This window comes from Palaemon carinicauda, chromosome 22, assembly GCF_036898095.1.
Source record: "Palaemon carinicauda isolate YSFRI2023 chromosome 22, ASM3689809v2, whole genome shotgun sequence".
Classification (NCBI taxonomy): Eukaryota; Metazoa; Arthropoda; class Malacostraca; order Decapoda; family Palaemonidae; genus Palaemon; species Palaemon carinicauda.
Window position 1 is genome coordinate 1,336,674 of NC_090746.1, and position 16,455 is coordinate 1,353,128.

The following is a 16,455-nucleotide window of genomic DNA, read 5'->3' on the forward strand; positions in this document are numbered from 1 at the left end:
AAGTCCAACTGATTACCGCCCAATTTCCATAACTCCCATATTATCTAAAATTTTTGAACGTCTTTTGGCAAAACCTCTTAATAGGTTTGCTGAAGGTAATAATCTATTCCCTAGTTTGCAATTTGGTTTTCGTAAAGGCCTTGGAGCATGTGATGCCCTTCTTACAATCTCCAATGCTGTACAGAAATCCCTTGATAGTGGTCAGGAAGTTCGTATGATTGGCCTTGATTTTAGTGCTGCCTTTGACCGTGATAATCACGAGGCCCTTGTTTTCAAACTCAAACAGTTGGGAGTGGGTGGGTCGTTTCCTAGCATCATTATTGAATTTTCAAGTAATAGATCGCAAAGAGTTTTTGTTGATGGGCACCATAGTGAGTATAGGAATGTCATATCCGGTGTTCTTGGCCCTTTACTTTTCATACTATATATGTAGGCCTATGACATGTGGTTTAGTCTAGAAAACAAGCTTGTTGCATATCCAGATGATGCTACTCTCTTTTCATCAATTCCATCTCCTGAATGTAGATCTGGGGTTGCTGAATCCCTTAATAGAGATCTAGATAAAATTAGTACATGGTGCAAATTATGGGGTATGAAGTTGAATCCTAACAAAACTCAAAGTATGATTGTAAATAGGTCAAGGACAGTGGCTTCTCAACATCCGGATCTCAGTATTGATAATGTTTCTTTAACTTTGTATGACTCTTAAAATTTTAGGTGATTCTTGACAGCAAATTTACTTTTGAGAAACACATTAGGTCTGTGTCTTCTTCAATTGCACAAAAAAAAATTGGCTTATTGAGAAAGTCTTTCAATATTTTCGGTGATCAATCTATTCTGAAGTGTTTTAATTCTTTCATTTTACTTTGTTTTGAGTATTGTTCTCCTGTCTGGTGTCCAGCTGCTGTTTCTCATCTTAATTTGTTGGACAGGAACTTACGGTCTATTAAATTTCTTATTTCTGATCTAGATATTAACCTTTGGCACCGTCGTTCAATTAACGGATTTTGAGCGAAGCGAAAAATCTATTTTTGGGTGAGATAGCCATGGCGTCCTGATGGAAGGTTCCTGTTTGGTAGCTTCCTTGGGTATAAGACTACTAAGATATTCCCAGAGAATTTAACCACAGGTTATCACAGAATTCTAACTTCTGGAGCGAGTATCTCAAAGGTTTCCCTTTAAGACATCGTAATACAACAGGGGACACGCATGTCTGGTCGTGCCACATAGCTATCTCCACCCCGAACAGAGTTAACGCTTCGGTGTGTAAGGGCTGAGAATAGCTGGGAGCCGTTCCACAGCTAATCTCACTCGTGGCTACTACTGATACTCGAGACGTAAACAAACGGACGCCATTGCTCTAATGACGTCACGAGCGTCTTTATCCTGGCGCCAGTTGCTGCCCATCACCATGATACAATTGTGTAGGGTGGGAACAAACTGACGAAGTAGTAGGGAGGGTCCATCAGGACGCCATGGCTATCTCACCCAAAAATAGATTTTTCGCTTCGCTCAAAATCCGTTTTTTGGGCTCAAGCCATGGCGTCCTGATGGAAGAGTACCAGAGAATCAATGTATCGTGGTAGATTTTCCCCCTAGAGTTAAGTGCCTAGGCATTGACAAAAATAGCAAAGTAATCTTAGGTAAGAACCATAGGAACGAAGTATCCTGCCCCCCATTGGTAGGAAGTTCCCATGGGCTATGCCGACGTCAAAGTGGTATTGAAGGGCTATTCATCTTGACAGAAGAGCTTTTAAGAGCTTAGAGATGAAGCAGAATGTTTGATATTTGTATAGGAACATTCTGAGTAGGCCAGTGGTGGTTGGGCACTGTGTGTAGGGTTCATCTCCTGATTATCAGAAGTAAGTATTCGAGTAGGAACCTTACTGAGACAAGGTGAATATAATTTAAGAATAGACATCTTAAATTCTTCATGACCATAAGAAAGGAGGAATAAATAAAACTATGACAGTATGTATTTCATAGTAAGTAGGAGCTGAAAGAGACGCACAAGTAATAAAATAGAAATTTTATTTCACAATGCAGAAAATAAATAATTTACAGCAAAAAGTAAAGTTCATTTACAGTAATAATAATGTACATAGAAATAAAGGCTTGCTCTTGAATCTGAAAGGGAATTTCAGGATTAGTAGGTACTCGTTCTCGAGGAACGCAAGTCTTTAAATAACACATCATGCTCAAGGCATGCGGCACTTGTGTGACACTATGACATTCCACCTGGGATAAGAACAGTTATAAAAGCACTAAGTGTTTTTAGACATCACTATGAATCACTCGAGGGTCAACATAGGCACCCGAAGAGTTAGAGTCCCAAGTAACTCACTGTTCTACGCAGAGTTAGGTGCAGGTTTCATAACACTACCTGCGGCTACCACAAAATGTTTGATTTCGTGCACTTGTTTCGCATAATGTTTAAAGAAAACTCGCGAGGACTTCCAGCCCGTAAAGTTCTTAAGGCTCTCGAAGTCCATGCTCTGAAAGAAGTTCAGAGAAGATGCCACTTTTCTAGGATCATGACCAGCGGGTGTACTGTTCGGATCCGCTCTGCGAATGAAGTAGGTGATTTTCGCTCTTAATTGTTTCAGTGACAGGTTGCTGCCCGATGTTTCTCCTTTGAAGAGTTGGCCTCCACCAAAGTTTGAAGTTCTGCGAAGATAGACCTTGAGACTCTCTACTGGACATAGAGAGACATCCTCCTTCAGGGGGCATATTCTCCAAGGGCCCCATCTTTTGGTGGGTAATTCATTTTTGGCGAGAAACGTCGGATCGGGGGAGAGGGTCACTTCTCCTGAATCAGCAAACAGGATGTGTCCCTCTTCTCTTGATAATGCCACTATTTCGCTGACTCGAGCTCCCGAGGCGAGAGCAAATAAAAATATAACTTTCTGAGTCAGATCCTTGAGGGGGCATGAATCATTGTCCAAGTTGGAGGCGAAATGGAGCACCTTGTCTAGTGACCAGGAGATCGGTTTCGGAGGGGGTGCTGGGCGTAGGCGAGCACATGCTTTCGGCAGTTTGTTAAAGATGTCGTTGGACAGATCAATTTGGAAAGCATATAGAATTGGTCTAGTCAAAGCCGATTTGCAAGTTGAAATCGTATTGGCTGCTAATCCTTGTCCATGAAGGTGAATGAAGAAGGACATACAGAAATCAATGGTGATTTCTTTAGGATTTTTTGCTTTAACAAAGGAGACCCATTTCCTCCAGGATGATTCGTATTGCCGTCTCGTGGATTCGGTCTTGTATTCCTCTAGGAAGTCTAGACTTTTCTTCGAGATCCCAAACCTCTTCTTTGCGGCAAGGGAGAGAAAATCATGAGATGAAGGTCCTTGATTTTCGATGATGAAGCGAAGACAGTCGACTTCTGTACTTGTTGAGAGAGAACTGGGCCCGGGAGAGGGATCAGCTTGGGCTGCAGCTCCAGGACCAGGGGGTACCAGTTGCTCCGGGGCCACTTGGGAGCCACTAGGGCCGCTGTCCCTTTGAAGGTTCTCAGTTTGGAGAGGACTTTCAACAGAAGGTTGGTGGGAGGGAACAGGTATATCTTCGACCATCTGTTCCAGTCCAGTGACATGGCGTCCACCGCTTCTGCTTTGGGGTCCTCGTACGGGGCTACGTACAGAGGAAGTTGATTGTTGTCGCTCGTTGCAAAGAGATCTATCTGAAGTTCTGGGACTTGATTGGAGATGAAGGAGAATGATCTTGCGTCTAGAGACCATTCCGACTCTATCGGGTTTGTCCGAGATAGAGCATCCGCTGTCACGTTGCGGAATCCTTGTAGGTGAACTGCAGACAGGTGCCACTTCTTCTTCTCCGCCAGACGGAAGATTGGGAGAAGCACCTGATTTATCTGGGGCGATCTTGAGCCCTGGCGATTGAGACAACGAACTACCACCGAGTTGTCTAGGGTTAGACGGATGTGGATCGAGGGCGGCGGGGATAGCTTCTTCAGAGTAAGAAGGACCGCCATGGCCTCCAAGATGTTTATGTGGAACGTCTTGAATAGTGGAGACCAGGTCCCTTGAGCTTGTTTCAGGTGGGAGTGACCTCCCCAGCCCTCCAGTGAGGCATCCGTGTGGATGTTGAGTGATGGAGGAGGGTGTTGGAGAGGAATGGACCTTTTCAGGGCCATTGCTTCCGACCACGGCTTTAGGAGGCGTCGAAGTCTGTTTGGAAGCCGTCTCTTGAGGTCTCTTCGAGCGATGGATGCCGATCGTCTCCAGACTCCCGCGGCATCCTTTAGCTGTGCACGAAGCACTGGGTTTGTCACTGAGGCGAATTGTAGAGAGCCTAGAACTCGTTCCTGCTGTCGTCTTGAAATGCGTTTGGATTTCAGTAGTCGCTTGACAGACCCTGCTATTTCCTTCCTTTTCTTCTGGGGGATGGAAAGGCGGTGTGACTGAAGATTCCAGTGGATTCCCAACCACTGAAACTTCTGAGCCGGAGAGAGGCGAGATTTCTTCTCGTTGATCTTGAATCCCAGGTGTTCTAGGTACTGGGTAACTTCGTCGCAAGACTTTGTACACTCTTCGGGCGAGGGAGCCCAGACTAGCCAGTCGTCGAGGTAGGCCATCACCTGGACGTTTCTTAGGCGGAGCTGTTGTACTATGGCATCCGCCAGCTTTGTGAAGATCCGAGGGGCCACATTGAGGCCGAATGGCATGGCCCTGAAGGCGTAGCTTTTCCTTTGGAGTCGAAATCCTAGGTAGGAGGAAGCGTGATGGTTCATTGGAATGTGCCAATAGGCATCCGCCAGGTCTATAGAGACCGTGTAGGAACCTTGAGGCAGAAGGGTCCTTATTTGTTGAAGCGTCAGCATCTTGAATTTGTTGTTCTCTATGAACTTGTTGAGGGGGGATAAGTCCAGAATGACTCTGAGCTTGTCTGAGTCCTTCTTGGGAACGCAAAACAGTCTCCCTTGGAACCTGGTGGACTTTACCTTCCTTATCACCTTCTTGTTCAAGAGGTCTAGAACATATTCTTCCAGAATGGGGGTTGATGGTTGAAAGAACCGCTGGAAGATTGGGGGTGGTTGCACCCAACTCCAGCCTAGACCGTTCTTGATGATGCTGTGTGCCCAAGGATCGAAGGTCCAACGATCCTGGAATTGGCGGAGTCTTCCTCCCACCGGAAGCACTTCATTGCTTCTGGTGTCCCGAGGACTTGTTGCCTCGGCCGCTAGCTCCCTTTCCTCCTCTACCTCTGGAGGGACGACGAGAGGCGTCTCTGCTTGCACCCCTGGATGAGCCTCTACCTCTGGCATGAAAGGTAGTGGATGACTGCTCAAAGGCAGGGGTGAAGACCGGTGACTGTGACAACACCGGTTGGGGGACCAACTGAAAGGTCTGTTGTGGTTGGGCAACCACTTGGGAGGTAGCGGGTCCCGGAAACTGACGTCGTTGTTGACGTTGCTGGGGTTTCGGCTTCTGAGGTTTCCTCTTAGGCTGAGGTCCATCGTCCTGAGAGGTTTTCCTTTTTCTGGACATGCCCCACTTGTGGAGAAGGTTCCTATTCTCCGTGGCGGCTCTGTCAGTTATTTCCTTGACAAGGTCAGAAGGAAACAGGTGCTTTCCCCAGATGTTGGAGGAAATCAGCCTCCGGGGTTCGTGTTTCACGGTGGCACCGACAAACACGAATTCACGACAGGCTCTACGAGCCTTTATGAAATGGTACAAGTCCTTCATTACCGTGAGTAAGTGGGATTTGGCCAGTACCATGTAGTGATCGGGTACTGCTGTGTCACAGGCCATTACTTCAAGTTGGACTTGATGAGAAAGCGAAGCTGCAAGCCTCTCCTTCGTGTCTTGTTCCCGGCGAAGGAGGTGGTCGTTGAGCTTAGGGAGGTCTTCATTAAACTGACGTCCGGCGACGTCAGGATCGAGCCTACCCACGACGAAAGTATGTTGGACATCTTTCCATTGCCTAGTGTCAGGGGGTGTCACGATGGAGAAGGGTCTGCACTCCTCCAGTGCAGGGCAGGGTTTCCCTTCTTCCGCCGCTTTAAGGCATGCAGCTAAGGCCTTTTCCAGAAATGGAAGAATCGCAGTGTCAGGTGCGACATAGGTAGGATGCTTCTTGCTCAAGGCAGGAAGCTTAGAGCAGGTAAAGCCCCTGCTCTTAAATGCGTTGGCTAGCATAGCCTGGGCCTTTGCGAGATCGAACACTATCTCTTCTTTAGGTTCGGTCTCCTCCTTCGAGGCAGGTTCGGAACGAAGTCGGACGTAACAGTCCGGGTAGGCCTCGAAGCTTGGGAAGAACTCCACATCTTCCAACGGGACCGTGCCGATCTTGTCGCTAACAAAGATCCTGCCGGTCGCAATAACCATATGCTCTGCATACCTCCACGGGTTGGCATGAGAGCAAGCTGGGAGATCCTTGACCGAGATCTTCTTCGTGTCTCTGGATCCAATCATAGACCTGATGGACTCCTGGTTCTCCTTCAGTCTGTCGTCCATGACAGCTCTAATCAGTCGGATCAGTTCTTGGGTGGAAGAGGAAGGATCCGGGGTCGAGGAGGTAGACGGAAGGGACAATTCCGTCGGTGTAGGAGTAGGCGGAGGGATGGACGAGGGAGTAGCTCCAATCTCCGACTCGGTGTATTCCACCTTGTCTTCGTCCTCTTCGGCTCCCTGAGCCATAAGCGTCTTCTCCGTGTCTTCCGAGACGTCGGAGATCCGTTCATCATCCTCGGAATCCAAACGGCACTCGTGCATGGACTGAGCCATGACCACATCAGGTTCCACTGAAATTTGGACAGTGGGGATTGCTTCCTTTGGAACCACTGAGTCAGGGGAGGCCTTAGGGAACAACAGGGACCTCAGTTCTTCGGTGGCCAGGTACGGTCCAGTAGCATTTCTCTGAAAACCACGCACCCACTTGCGCAGTTTCTCACGAGCAATGTCTCTAACCTCCGCTGAGGGAGGGTTATGGAAGGCCTCAACTAGGTAGGCCTGGCAGACCGTACATTCCAGTGGGTTCCAGAACTTCCAATCCCCTTTCTTGTCTGAGCAAGGGGCGTGAGTCCTGCACGCCGTATGTCCGTAAAACTGGGAGCGTTTCACAGCACAGTAGGCGAAATCGCACTTCATCTGCTCCTCCTGTGGAAGAAAGAGAAAATGAGTATGGGGGAGCCATAGGAATGGCTCTTAAATTAAGTTAATATTAATCATTAATTTTAACTTAAGGAAGGTGTGATGCATAGAGAATGAAACAGTAAAGGAGACACGCTCCATGCATCTCGCCCGGCTGGTTACCATAGGCTGGTCCTGGGATAATCCAAATGACCTAGATCATTGGATATAGTTTCCTAGGATTCCCATTATATTGGAACTCCATGGAAAGCCAAGGACAAGGTTGGGATCGAATTCATTCGGTTCCCAGATAAGAGCCAGAAGGCCTCATTAAGGGTAATTGCTTCTGGCAACCAGCCGCGCTAAGATGCACATAGCATGCTGGAAATAGAAGAATGCAAAGAGACAGCATGATCATCACTAATAGAGCAGTACTAGGTACTGATCTTAGAAGCAAAGCAGCTTATCTATTTGCAAGGTAGGGCTATCTAGTCTTATGATAGCTACAGAGAGGGGGTGCAAGTATTCTTGACGCCTCCGGGGCATCCGGCAGCCGCCGGCACGCCGGAGCTCGCTCCAGCATAGATTCTGGCATTAGAACAGACAATATTCAAAGTCAGTTAGATACCAGGATGGCGGCCGCCGGCACAACGGCGGCACGCCGGCAGGGAGCGGCGGCTCCGGCAGCCGGAGGATGCCGGATTGGTGACGGGTAAGGATGGTACAGGTAGTATCGGGTTGCCGGCAGTATATGCCGGCACTCCGGAGATCGACCGGCAAGCGGACGAATAGATAGGAGTAGGAGAGCCGCCGGTAGTAGCCGGCGGCAGCCGGCAGTCCCTCGGTACACGGGGGGCTGGGGGCAAGGGTAGGGAAGTCACCAAGAGGGAGGCAGGTATTGCCGGCAGTAGAGGCGGCAAGAGACCGGCACCCGGATAGAAAGAGAGACAGGGGGAGGGGGGAAGGGATGTAGGACGTACCGTCAGGGTTCCAGACATCCCTCCCCCTCCCTGAGTGGGTGTACCCATGATAGAGGCAGGCTCTAGCATCCATAAGCAGGGGTCACTAGGGACCGGGAGCAGGTAGCCCAAGGGAGGGCTAGGGAACACCCAAGAGGGGGGGGGGGGAGACTCCCCTATGCAGAGCTACACTAGTAACTAACCTTATAGGACACTATGAAGGTATATGTACCAGAGCGGACAGCACAGGGAAGCTCGGGTAGCCCTACTCTTCCACCCTAAGGAGGAATTGTAGGACAGGGGACAGATGAGTATAAACTAACCTAAGCATAGGCTAGGCTATACAAGAGATAGGTGGGGAGGGAGAAGAGAGGGGTCTTCCCAGGAAGGGTTTCTGTACCAGAGCGGCCACAAAGGGAAGGGAGGACACTCCCTAACCTAAGATTAGGCTGATCGGCTAAAAACGGTGCAAGAGTACAGTTTCAGCATGGAACAGAGAAACCTTCCTAACCCGGCCTAGATCAGGGCTAAAAGTCCTGAACTAGGCAAGGAAGAAGACGTATCGCTATCGCAGGAAAGTCGTAGACTATCCTAGCCATAGAGGTAGGCTAGCCTAACCTCACTCTCAGACGCAATCCTAAAGGGGGTTCATTCCTTTAGGGAGGACTGAGAGGCGATATAATACTCTATTAGACAATAAATCCCTTTACTCAGAAAAGGGATCAAGGCTAAATAGAGGGAGTGCCAAGGCAGGGGATGAAGGAAGCATATAGGGGTCCTAAGGTTAGGTTAGGCTAGAAAGAATCACTGACTAGCCTATCCCCTATATGGTCCCTGAAGGCGAAAACATTTGCATCACTAGTCAAAAGTATTGTAAAATAATAATGCCACTATCTTCATAACTTAGTCTAGGATCACTGATAAATCATGCATGAACACTTGTATATAGGCTCCTGGCCTGGGGGCTATAGTAGCCGACTGGTATGAGGTCAATCGATGACCGATAAAAAGCGTCTAACACGATATAAAAGTTCCTAGCTATGAAGACTAAATAAACTAATGTATTCGATTAGTATATAATGCCGGAAGCGTTGTTGTGGCTAACTAAATAAGACATGCAAAACAACAACGACGCCATAAAATGGCGGGTCCGGTAGAGGCACAGCTCCGCCACAAAACATCAATTATTTCGCGAAATAATATTTACTTTACGGCCAGAGCTTAATTAAACAATACTGGAACCTTGTACTCAACTTTCCAGAAGAAGGCGAGGCTGAAGGTAACGACATAGCGAAGATGCAAAACGATAAAGTTCACACAAGGGAAAATCCGTCTCAGTAGGGCAGCTACTAAACAAAGGATGAAGACGCTCGTGACGTCATTAGAGCAATGGCGTCCGTTTGTTTACGTCTCGAGTATCAGTAGTAGCCACGAGTGAGATTAGCTGTGGAACGGCTCCCAGCTATTCTCAGCCCTTACACACCGAAGCGTTAACTCTGTTCGGGGTGGAGATAGCTATGTGGCACGACCAGACATGCGTGTCCCCTGTTGTATTACGATGTCTTGAAGGGAAACCTTTGAGATACTCGCTCCAGAAGTTAGAATTCTGTGATAACCTGTGGTTAAATTCTCTGGGAATATCTTAGTAGTCTTATACCCAAGGAAGCTACCAAACAGGAACCTTCCATCAGGACGCCATGGCTTGAGCCCAAAAAGTTCATTATACATGTTGCATAAGATTTTATTATAATTCTGACCATCCTTTACATTCGGATCTTCCCAGACAGTTCCATCCTGTTCGTAATACTAGGTATGCTGTTAATTCTAATAGTGAGGCCTTCTCCATCATTAGGCTCAATACTACCCAGTACTCTAGAAGTTTTATTCCAGCTGTGACCAAGTTATCGAGTAATCTTCCTGATCGGGTTGTTGAATCAGTAGAACTTCAAAAGTTCAAACTCGCAGCAAATGTTTTTATGTTGAACAGGCTTGCTTAAGTCCTTTTATAGTTTATAAATTAAATATGTTGTAATGTTATTAATATTTATAAAGTATTTTCTTTTCATTTTCATTAATGCTTATATCGTTTATTCATTTCCTCATTTCCTTTCCTCACTGGGGCTATTTTGCCCTGTTGGAGCCCTTGGGCTTATAGCATCTTGCTTTTCTAACAAGGGTTGTAGCTTAGCTAGTAGTAATAATAATAATAATAATAATAATAATATATCACTAACACTCGTGATTTTAATCAATGTAAATATCAACCACAATGGCATTTAATATCGAATTCTAAAATACATATCCACGGGAATTCATTCATGATAACAGCTTCTGGTTGGGCAGAGATTCGAAACTGTCTCTTTGCCGAAACCATGCCTGCGAGGACTCTACCATTCAAGCTAGCAAGAGAGATATAAGTTTATGACAGTTCACAATACTTATTCCTGTCGAATTCAGGAATCTGTTATTAGACTTGAAATAAACCCACGAGCTATCATGACGGAAATGGATTTATTTCAAGTCTAAGAACAGATTCCTGAATTTGACAGGAATAAGTACCATGGACTTGTCATGAACTTGTATCTTTCTTGATAGCTTGATTGGTAGAGTCCAAGCAAGCAAGATTTTGGCTAAGAGACTTAGGTTCGAATCTCTGCCCTTCCAAAAGCTGTTATCATAAATGAATTCAATTGGAATTACATTCCCAAAGGTAGAATTTGATATCAAATGCTATTATGGTTGATGTTTATATATACAGTGGTACCTCTACATACGAATTTAATCCGTTCCAGAACCAACTTCGGATGTAGAAAATGTTTGGATGTCGAAACGAATTTTCCCATAAGAATACATTGAAATAGGATTAATCCGTGGTTGAGCCCAAAAACCTATGATAACTTCTTAATAAACTACTACACATAATTTTCCCATGAGAATAATGAACACTAAATTAGATAATAGACATGTAAATAAGAAGAATAGACATGTAAATAAGAAGAATAGACATGTAAATAAGAATTAGCAAAAAATGATAAATAAGAAACGGGTTTTTAGCGTCACTTTATCTTAGAAACTCCAGCGCAGGTGTTGTTAGTCTTGCTACGCAGAGAGGAGACGGACGGGCGGCGAAGAGGTAGAGAGGTTAACTACGATAAACGTACACTACCGTAACTTATTCTAACTTACACTAAGTGAACTTTAACATAACTTAGCTTATTTTTTTTTTTTTTTATATTTTATAATTTTTTTTACATTTTCTTTTTTCCTTTTTGATGATTACGTAATTTTAATCACTTTCACTCTCTACATTTAAAATTGACTGAATTTCTTTTGCTTCACTCTTTTCCGTTTCACTTTCTTCCGCTTCACTCTTTGCCGTTTTCTTCAAATCACTTACATCCTCTTCATCGCGAGTTCGCTTCGCAGTTTTTTTAAAGAAATTATCGATAGATAATTGCTTGGTACGGCTTTTCAGAATGTTTCGAAAGTGAGTTAGGCAAACATCATCGAATTGAGAAACTACACGACAAACCTGCAATTTCTTTGTATGGTATTTGTCGATGCAGTCGACCACGTCTTGATATTTTCCTAACACCTCTTTTATTTGCGCCGAACCTAACACATGTTCTACCTCCTCGCTCCCTTCCTCGTCATCACTCATGTGCTACGACATAGCATGGAGTTCCTTGAGCTCATCCATGGTAAGTTCGTCGTGATGTTCGGCGACGAGTTCGGTAACGTCATCTGCGTTGACCTCCAGACCCATGGACTTGTCAAGGGAAGATGATTTCCTCTACGGCTTCCGCTGCACCGACCACGGGATCAGGTTCGGGGTCAAAACCTTCAAAATCTCGGGAAGAAACTGCATCAGGCCACAGCTTCTTCCAGGTAGAATTGAGGGTCCGTCGAGTTAATCCCACCCAAGCCTGATCTATGATCTTCAAGCAGTGCACGATGTTGAAGTGGCCCCTCCAAAATTCACGCAAAGTTAAGTTGGTGCTTTGGGTGACATTAAAGCACTGCTTAAATAAGTGCTTGGTGTACAGCTTCTTAAAATTAGAGATGACTTGCTGGTCCATGGGCTGGAGGATAGAGGTGGTATTCGGTGGAAGATACAGCACCTTTATGAACTTGTATTCATCAAAGATATCATCTTTAAATCCCGGGGGGGGGGGGGGGAGTGGGGGTGAGCGGGTGCATTGTCAAGGCATAGCAGGCACTTTAAAGGCAATTTCTGTTCATGAAGATACTTCTTCACAGAAGGGCCGAAAACTTGGTTAACCCATTGCACAAAGAATTGCCTTGTGACCCAGGCCTTCGAGTTGGATCGCCAGAAAACATGAAGCTGATCCTTATCGACGTTGTGGGCTTTAAAGGCCCTAGGGTTCTCTGAATGGTAAACCAGTAAGGGCTTGACTTTAAAGTCCCCGCTAGCGTTGGCACATAGGGCAAGAGTCAACCGATCCTTCATTGGCTTATGCCCAGGCAATTTCTTCTCTTCGCCAATGATGTAGGTTCGACTCGGCATCTTCTTCCAAAACAGCCCGGTTTCATCACAATTAAACACCTGCTGCTCTATGTAGCCTTCTTCCTGCACAATCTTTTCGAAGTTCTTGACAAAGTCAGCCGCAGCCTTTGTGTCCGCACTAGCAGCCTCTCCGTGGCGAACAACTGAATGAATCCCGGACCGTTTCTTAAATTTCTCGAACCAGCCACGAGATGCCTTGAAATCATCTGAGGAAGGCTCGGTTGAACTCTCCCCAGCATCACCCCAGAGCTCTCCTCCTTCAAGTCCGTAAAGATGGCGTGCGCCTTCTCGCAGATAACGGTCTCGGTGATGGTGTCGCCAACGATCTCTCTATCCTTAATCCACACTAGTAGAAGTCGTTCCATCTCTTCTATGATAGGGGTACGGCGTTTGGAAATTATGGTGATCCCCTTAGAAGGTTTCACTGCTTCAATAGCTTCCTTCTGTTTAAGGATTGTCGAGATCGTCGACATATTACGGCCATACTGTTTAGCAAGCTCACTCACGCGGACGCCACGCTCATGTTTTTCAATAATTTCCTGCTTAATTTCTAAAGAAAGCATTTCCTTCTTCCTTTTCTCACCCCTACCACTACCACTGGCAAAACTAAGCCTTTTAGGACCCATACTTTACGTAAATTACCGTTAAAGGATGCACGTAAAAAATCACAATTAAAACAGTTAATAGCAGAACGCACAGAGCACAACCGCAAGAAGCCGACGAGAACAGAGGACTGACCCAAGACCCGCTAATTGAGCGTCCCTCCGAGGTCGATGTGCTGCCTTCTATCGGCGGAAATAAAAAACACTTTAGGCGCTATGAGCACCGACTACGCGTACGAGTATTGTTTACTTCAGGTGTCGAAAAAAACATTCGGGTGTAGAGTCGAAACATGTTCAAATTGTACTTCGCGTGTCGAAAAATTCGGATACAACTGTACGATGAAAATTGCTTACTTCGTGTGTCGAAATAAAATTCGGGTGTAGAGTCAAAAATTTGCTCAAATTTTACTTCGGAAGTTGGGAAATTCGGATGTAGAGGTTCCACTGTATATATATATATATATATATATATATATATATATATATATATATATATATATATATATATATATATATATATATATATATATAACAAGCCAAAATTTAATTAAATATCAAATTTACTCAACTTCAGGAACAAATTTGCTCTCTCACACACACATACACACACACACACACATACATATATATATATATATATATATATATATATATATATATATATATATATATATATATATATATATCAAAACAAAATAAAAACATGTCCCTCTTGCCCATCAAAACTTATAAATAATTCTTACAGCCCGTAACTGTGCCGAAACCAAAATGAGTGGATTTTGGTATCATAATTGTGCTACAATGGACCCCACAATCCCTTTCAACTCTGATGGCGAACTGAGGACAGCTTGTACTTACAAGGTGAATGGAAAGAGCGTGCAACTCATCGGACCTGCCCTGCAACTGAAAATAAGGCCCAAGATTTGCGGTGAGTTGGTGAAGGCTGTACACTTCAACACACACACATGCGAAGGACATAATTCATAAGACTGCTGTTAGCTAGCTGTATGACCTATCACATAATTTTTGTACATAAAATAAAACAGGATTCAGAGTGAAAAAATAAAGAAATGTGTAACAAAAGAAGGAAATCCTAATAAAAAAAAGATGATGTTACTTTGTTTGGTGAAGGAAATGCAATATTCAAACCTTCCAAGGTACTTGAAATTTATATCATCCTGCTATCATAACTTTAAGTCCTTACTTTATGGGTAGTTTTAATAGTATGTGTTATGATAAAATCCGACTTTGGCCTATGATATGATTCATGTCTTTCAGCAGAAAGACACCCATTTTTAGGACCACCATTAATCTTGTCATCGTGATTCATGCCAAACTTGGTCTGTATAAACATTACACGCAATTACTTGAAATCCAAGTACATCACAGTGAAAATATAAATGGGTCTATGTCGACTAATATGTAACTTCTTGGCATATAAAGATTACCAAGGTTCTAAAACATTTCAAGGGAACCAATGTAAGTAATAGGAATAAGAATATCATTAACATATGATTTGCTATTATGTTGATCTGAATATGTAAACAATTGAGAGATAAGTGTGAAAGAACAGACTTTTGGTTATATTTTTTTTCTGTTCCAATTAAAACAAGTAAAAACAAGATGAAGTTTGAGTTGTTTTGAAATAATAGTGTTCTGACGATTGGTCTGTTTCAGTTATCATCTTTCGCAAAATATGACACATTTTTTACTTCCAACCTCTGTTATTAGTTCTTGCATTTTCTACAGTTTAAGAATTCTGACATTTCCCAATGCCTTAATTCTCTCAAAATGTCATGACAATGTTCGGAAACATTAGCAGAGGCTTTTGACAAAAGTACTTCAATATAGTGTACATGAAATACATTGACTTCTACCTGAATTAGGCATTTGCCCTTTCCACTACAAAAAGAATGGAACACACTATTTGTGAGGATCATTATGACCAGACATTAAACATATACTTCATATTTCCTGACCAACTTCTTATTCCAACTTAAGTTCTTAATCCACACCAGATCTTACTTGCCAATTCCCTCTACACAATGCTGAGTATTGTACTTTGACAATTCCCACTAAGGTGGCATATGAGATTCTCTTCTTGATTTTGTATAAGAAGGATTATGGCTTTGGAGCCAAACCTCGCCTTCTAGGCACCTAATGATGGCAAGGGTATGAGCTAACTGGAAAATGCCCCTTCTACTTTGTTGAAAAGTTATCTCATTCTAACTGTAATTGTCTGCTCCTATTCCTTAGTCATCTGGTTAATGGGACAATACCTTTGTAAGTTCCAGCATCTCATTTTGCAGTTATTTAATCTGTATCTACAGTACTAATAAATTAAATAATTCAAAGATAGGGATTCCTCAAACTAAGTGGCAATAAAGCATACTGATCCCGCCTCATCTGGCATGAAATTTGAATCCTTTATTATCAAAAGTGCCCGATAAATAATATGAGTCAACTAGTCGAACATAATTTACAGGTCAAAAAAGTCCAATGCCATGGCTCCACAGGACAAAATGCCTTAATTGACAAATAAAGAAAATAAACAAAAAATAAAAGTAATTAAACCAATATACAGCTGTTTACTTTAAAAAAAAAAATCACTGTAAATCAGAAAAAATTAATGCAATGGTAAAGGGTATTTCAGAGAAATGTTCAAGCACCTATTAAACTTATTAGCATAAAACCATGAAAGATGGCTAAACAGTCTCTTCCAGTCATGATTGAAATCATTATCATCATTGGGAAAACGTACACCACTAATTTGTCCAAGAACCTACGAAGCTGCAGACATCCACAAAAGCATGATATGACCTTAAAGAAAGACAAAAGTTGAAGTCACAGCTAACAGAAAGTGTTTTCAAGTATTAAGAATCATCACTTGTACAGGGTTCCATTTGTAAAGTGACTCATGTAGCATGAAAGTGGTGTTTGATGTGTTAATCAATTACCTTATGTATCGCTTCATATACCACTGATTACACCATTACCTGATCCGTTCCAGATTTCTCTTAAGGCAAGAAGCAACATCAATTCACAATTGGGGAAGCAAGTAACTGCAACAAGGGTAGCATCATCTGCATGTTGTACTATCTTTCTTTCTAAATCAAGTCATGTCACTAGTGAAGGAAAGCACAAATAGCCCAGAAAACTACTTTGAGGAGCATCAGACAAGATTGGACAGGTCCTGAGTCAAATACCAATCAAGTAAATCCCTGTACCTGGATAAATAAACTAAATGAAACTATGCATATAGCTTCTAACACACT

General features: G+C 43.7%; 1 protein-coding gene across 2 annotated transcripts in view; it reads left to right on the forward strand.

Moving 5' to 3' along the window:
* Positions 1-15,502, forward strand: part of LOC137616266 (ficolin-2-like) — a 38,437-nt gene extending 22,935 nt beyond the window's left edge. For both annotated transcript variants that reach the window (XM_068345885.1, XM_068345886.1), the window contains exon 11: positions 13,926-15,502. In XM_068345885.1, coding sequence (XP_068201986.1) covers positions 13,926-14,167 — 242 coding nt within the window. In that variant the 3' untranslated portion in view covers positions 14,168-15,502. The remainder of the gene's footprint in view (positions 1-13,925) is intronic.
* The last annotated feature ends 953 nt before the right edge of the window (positions 15,503-16,455 follow it).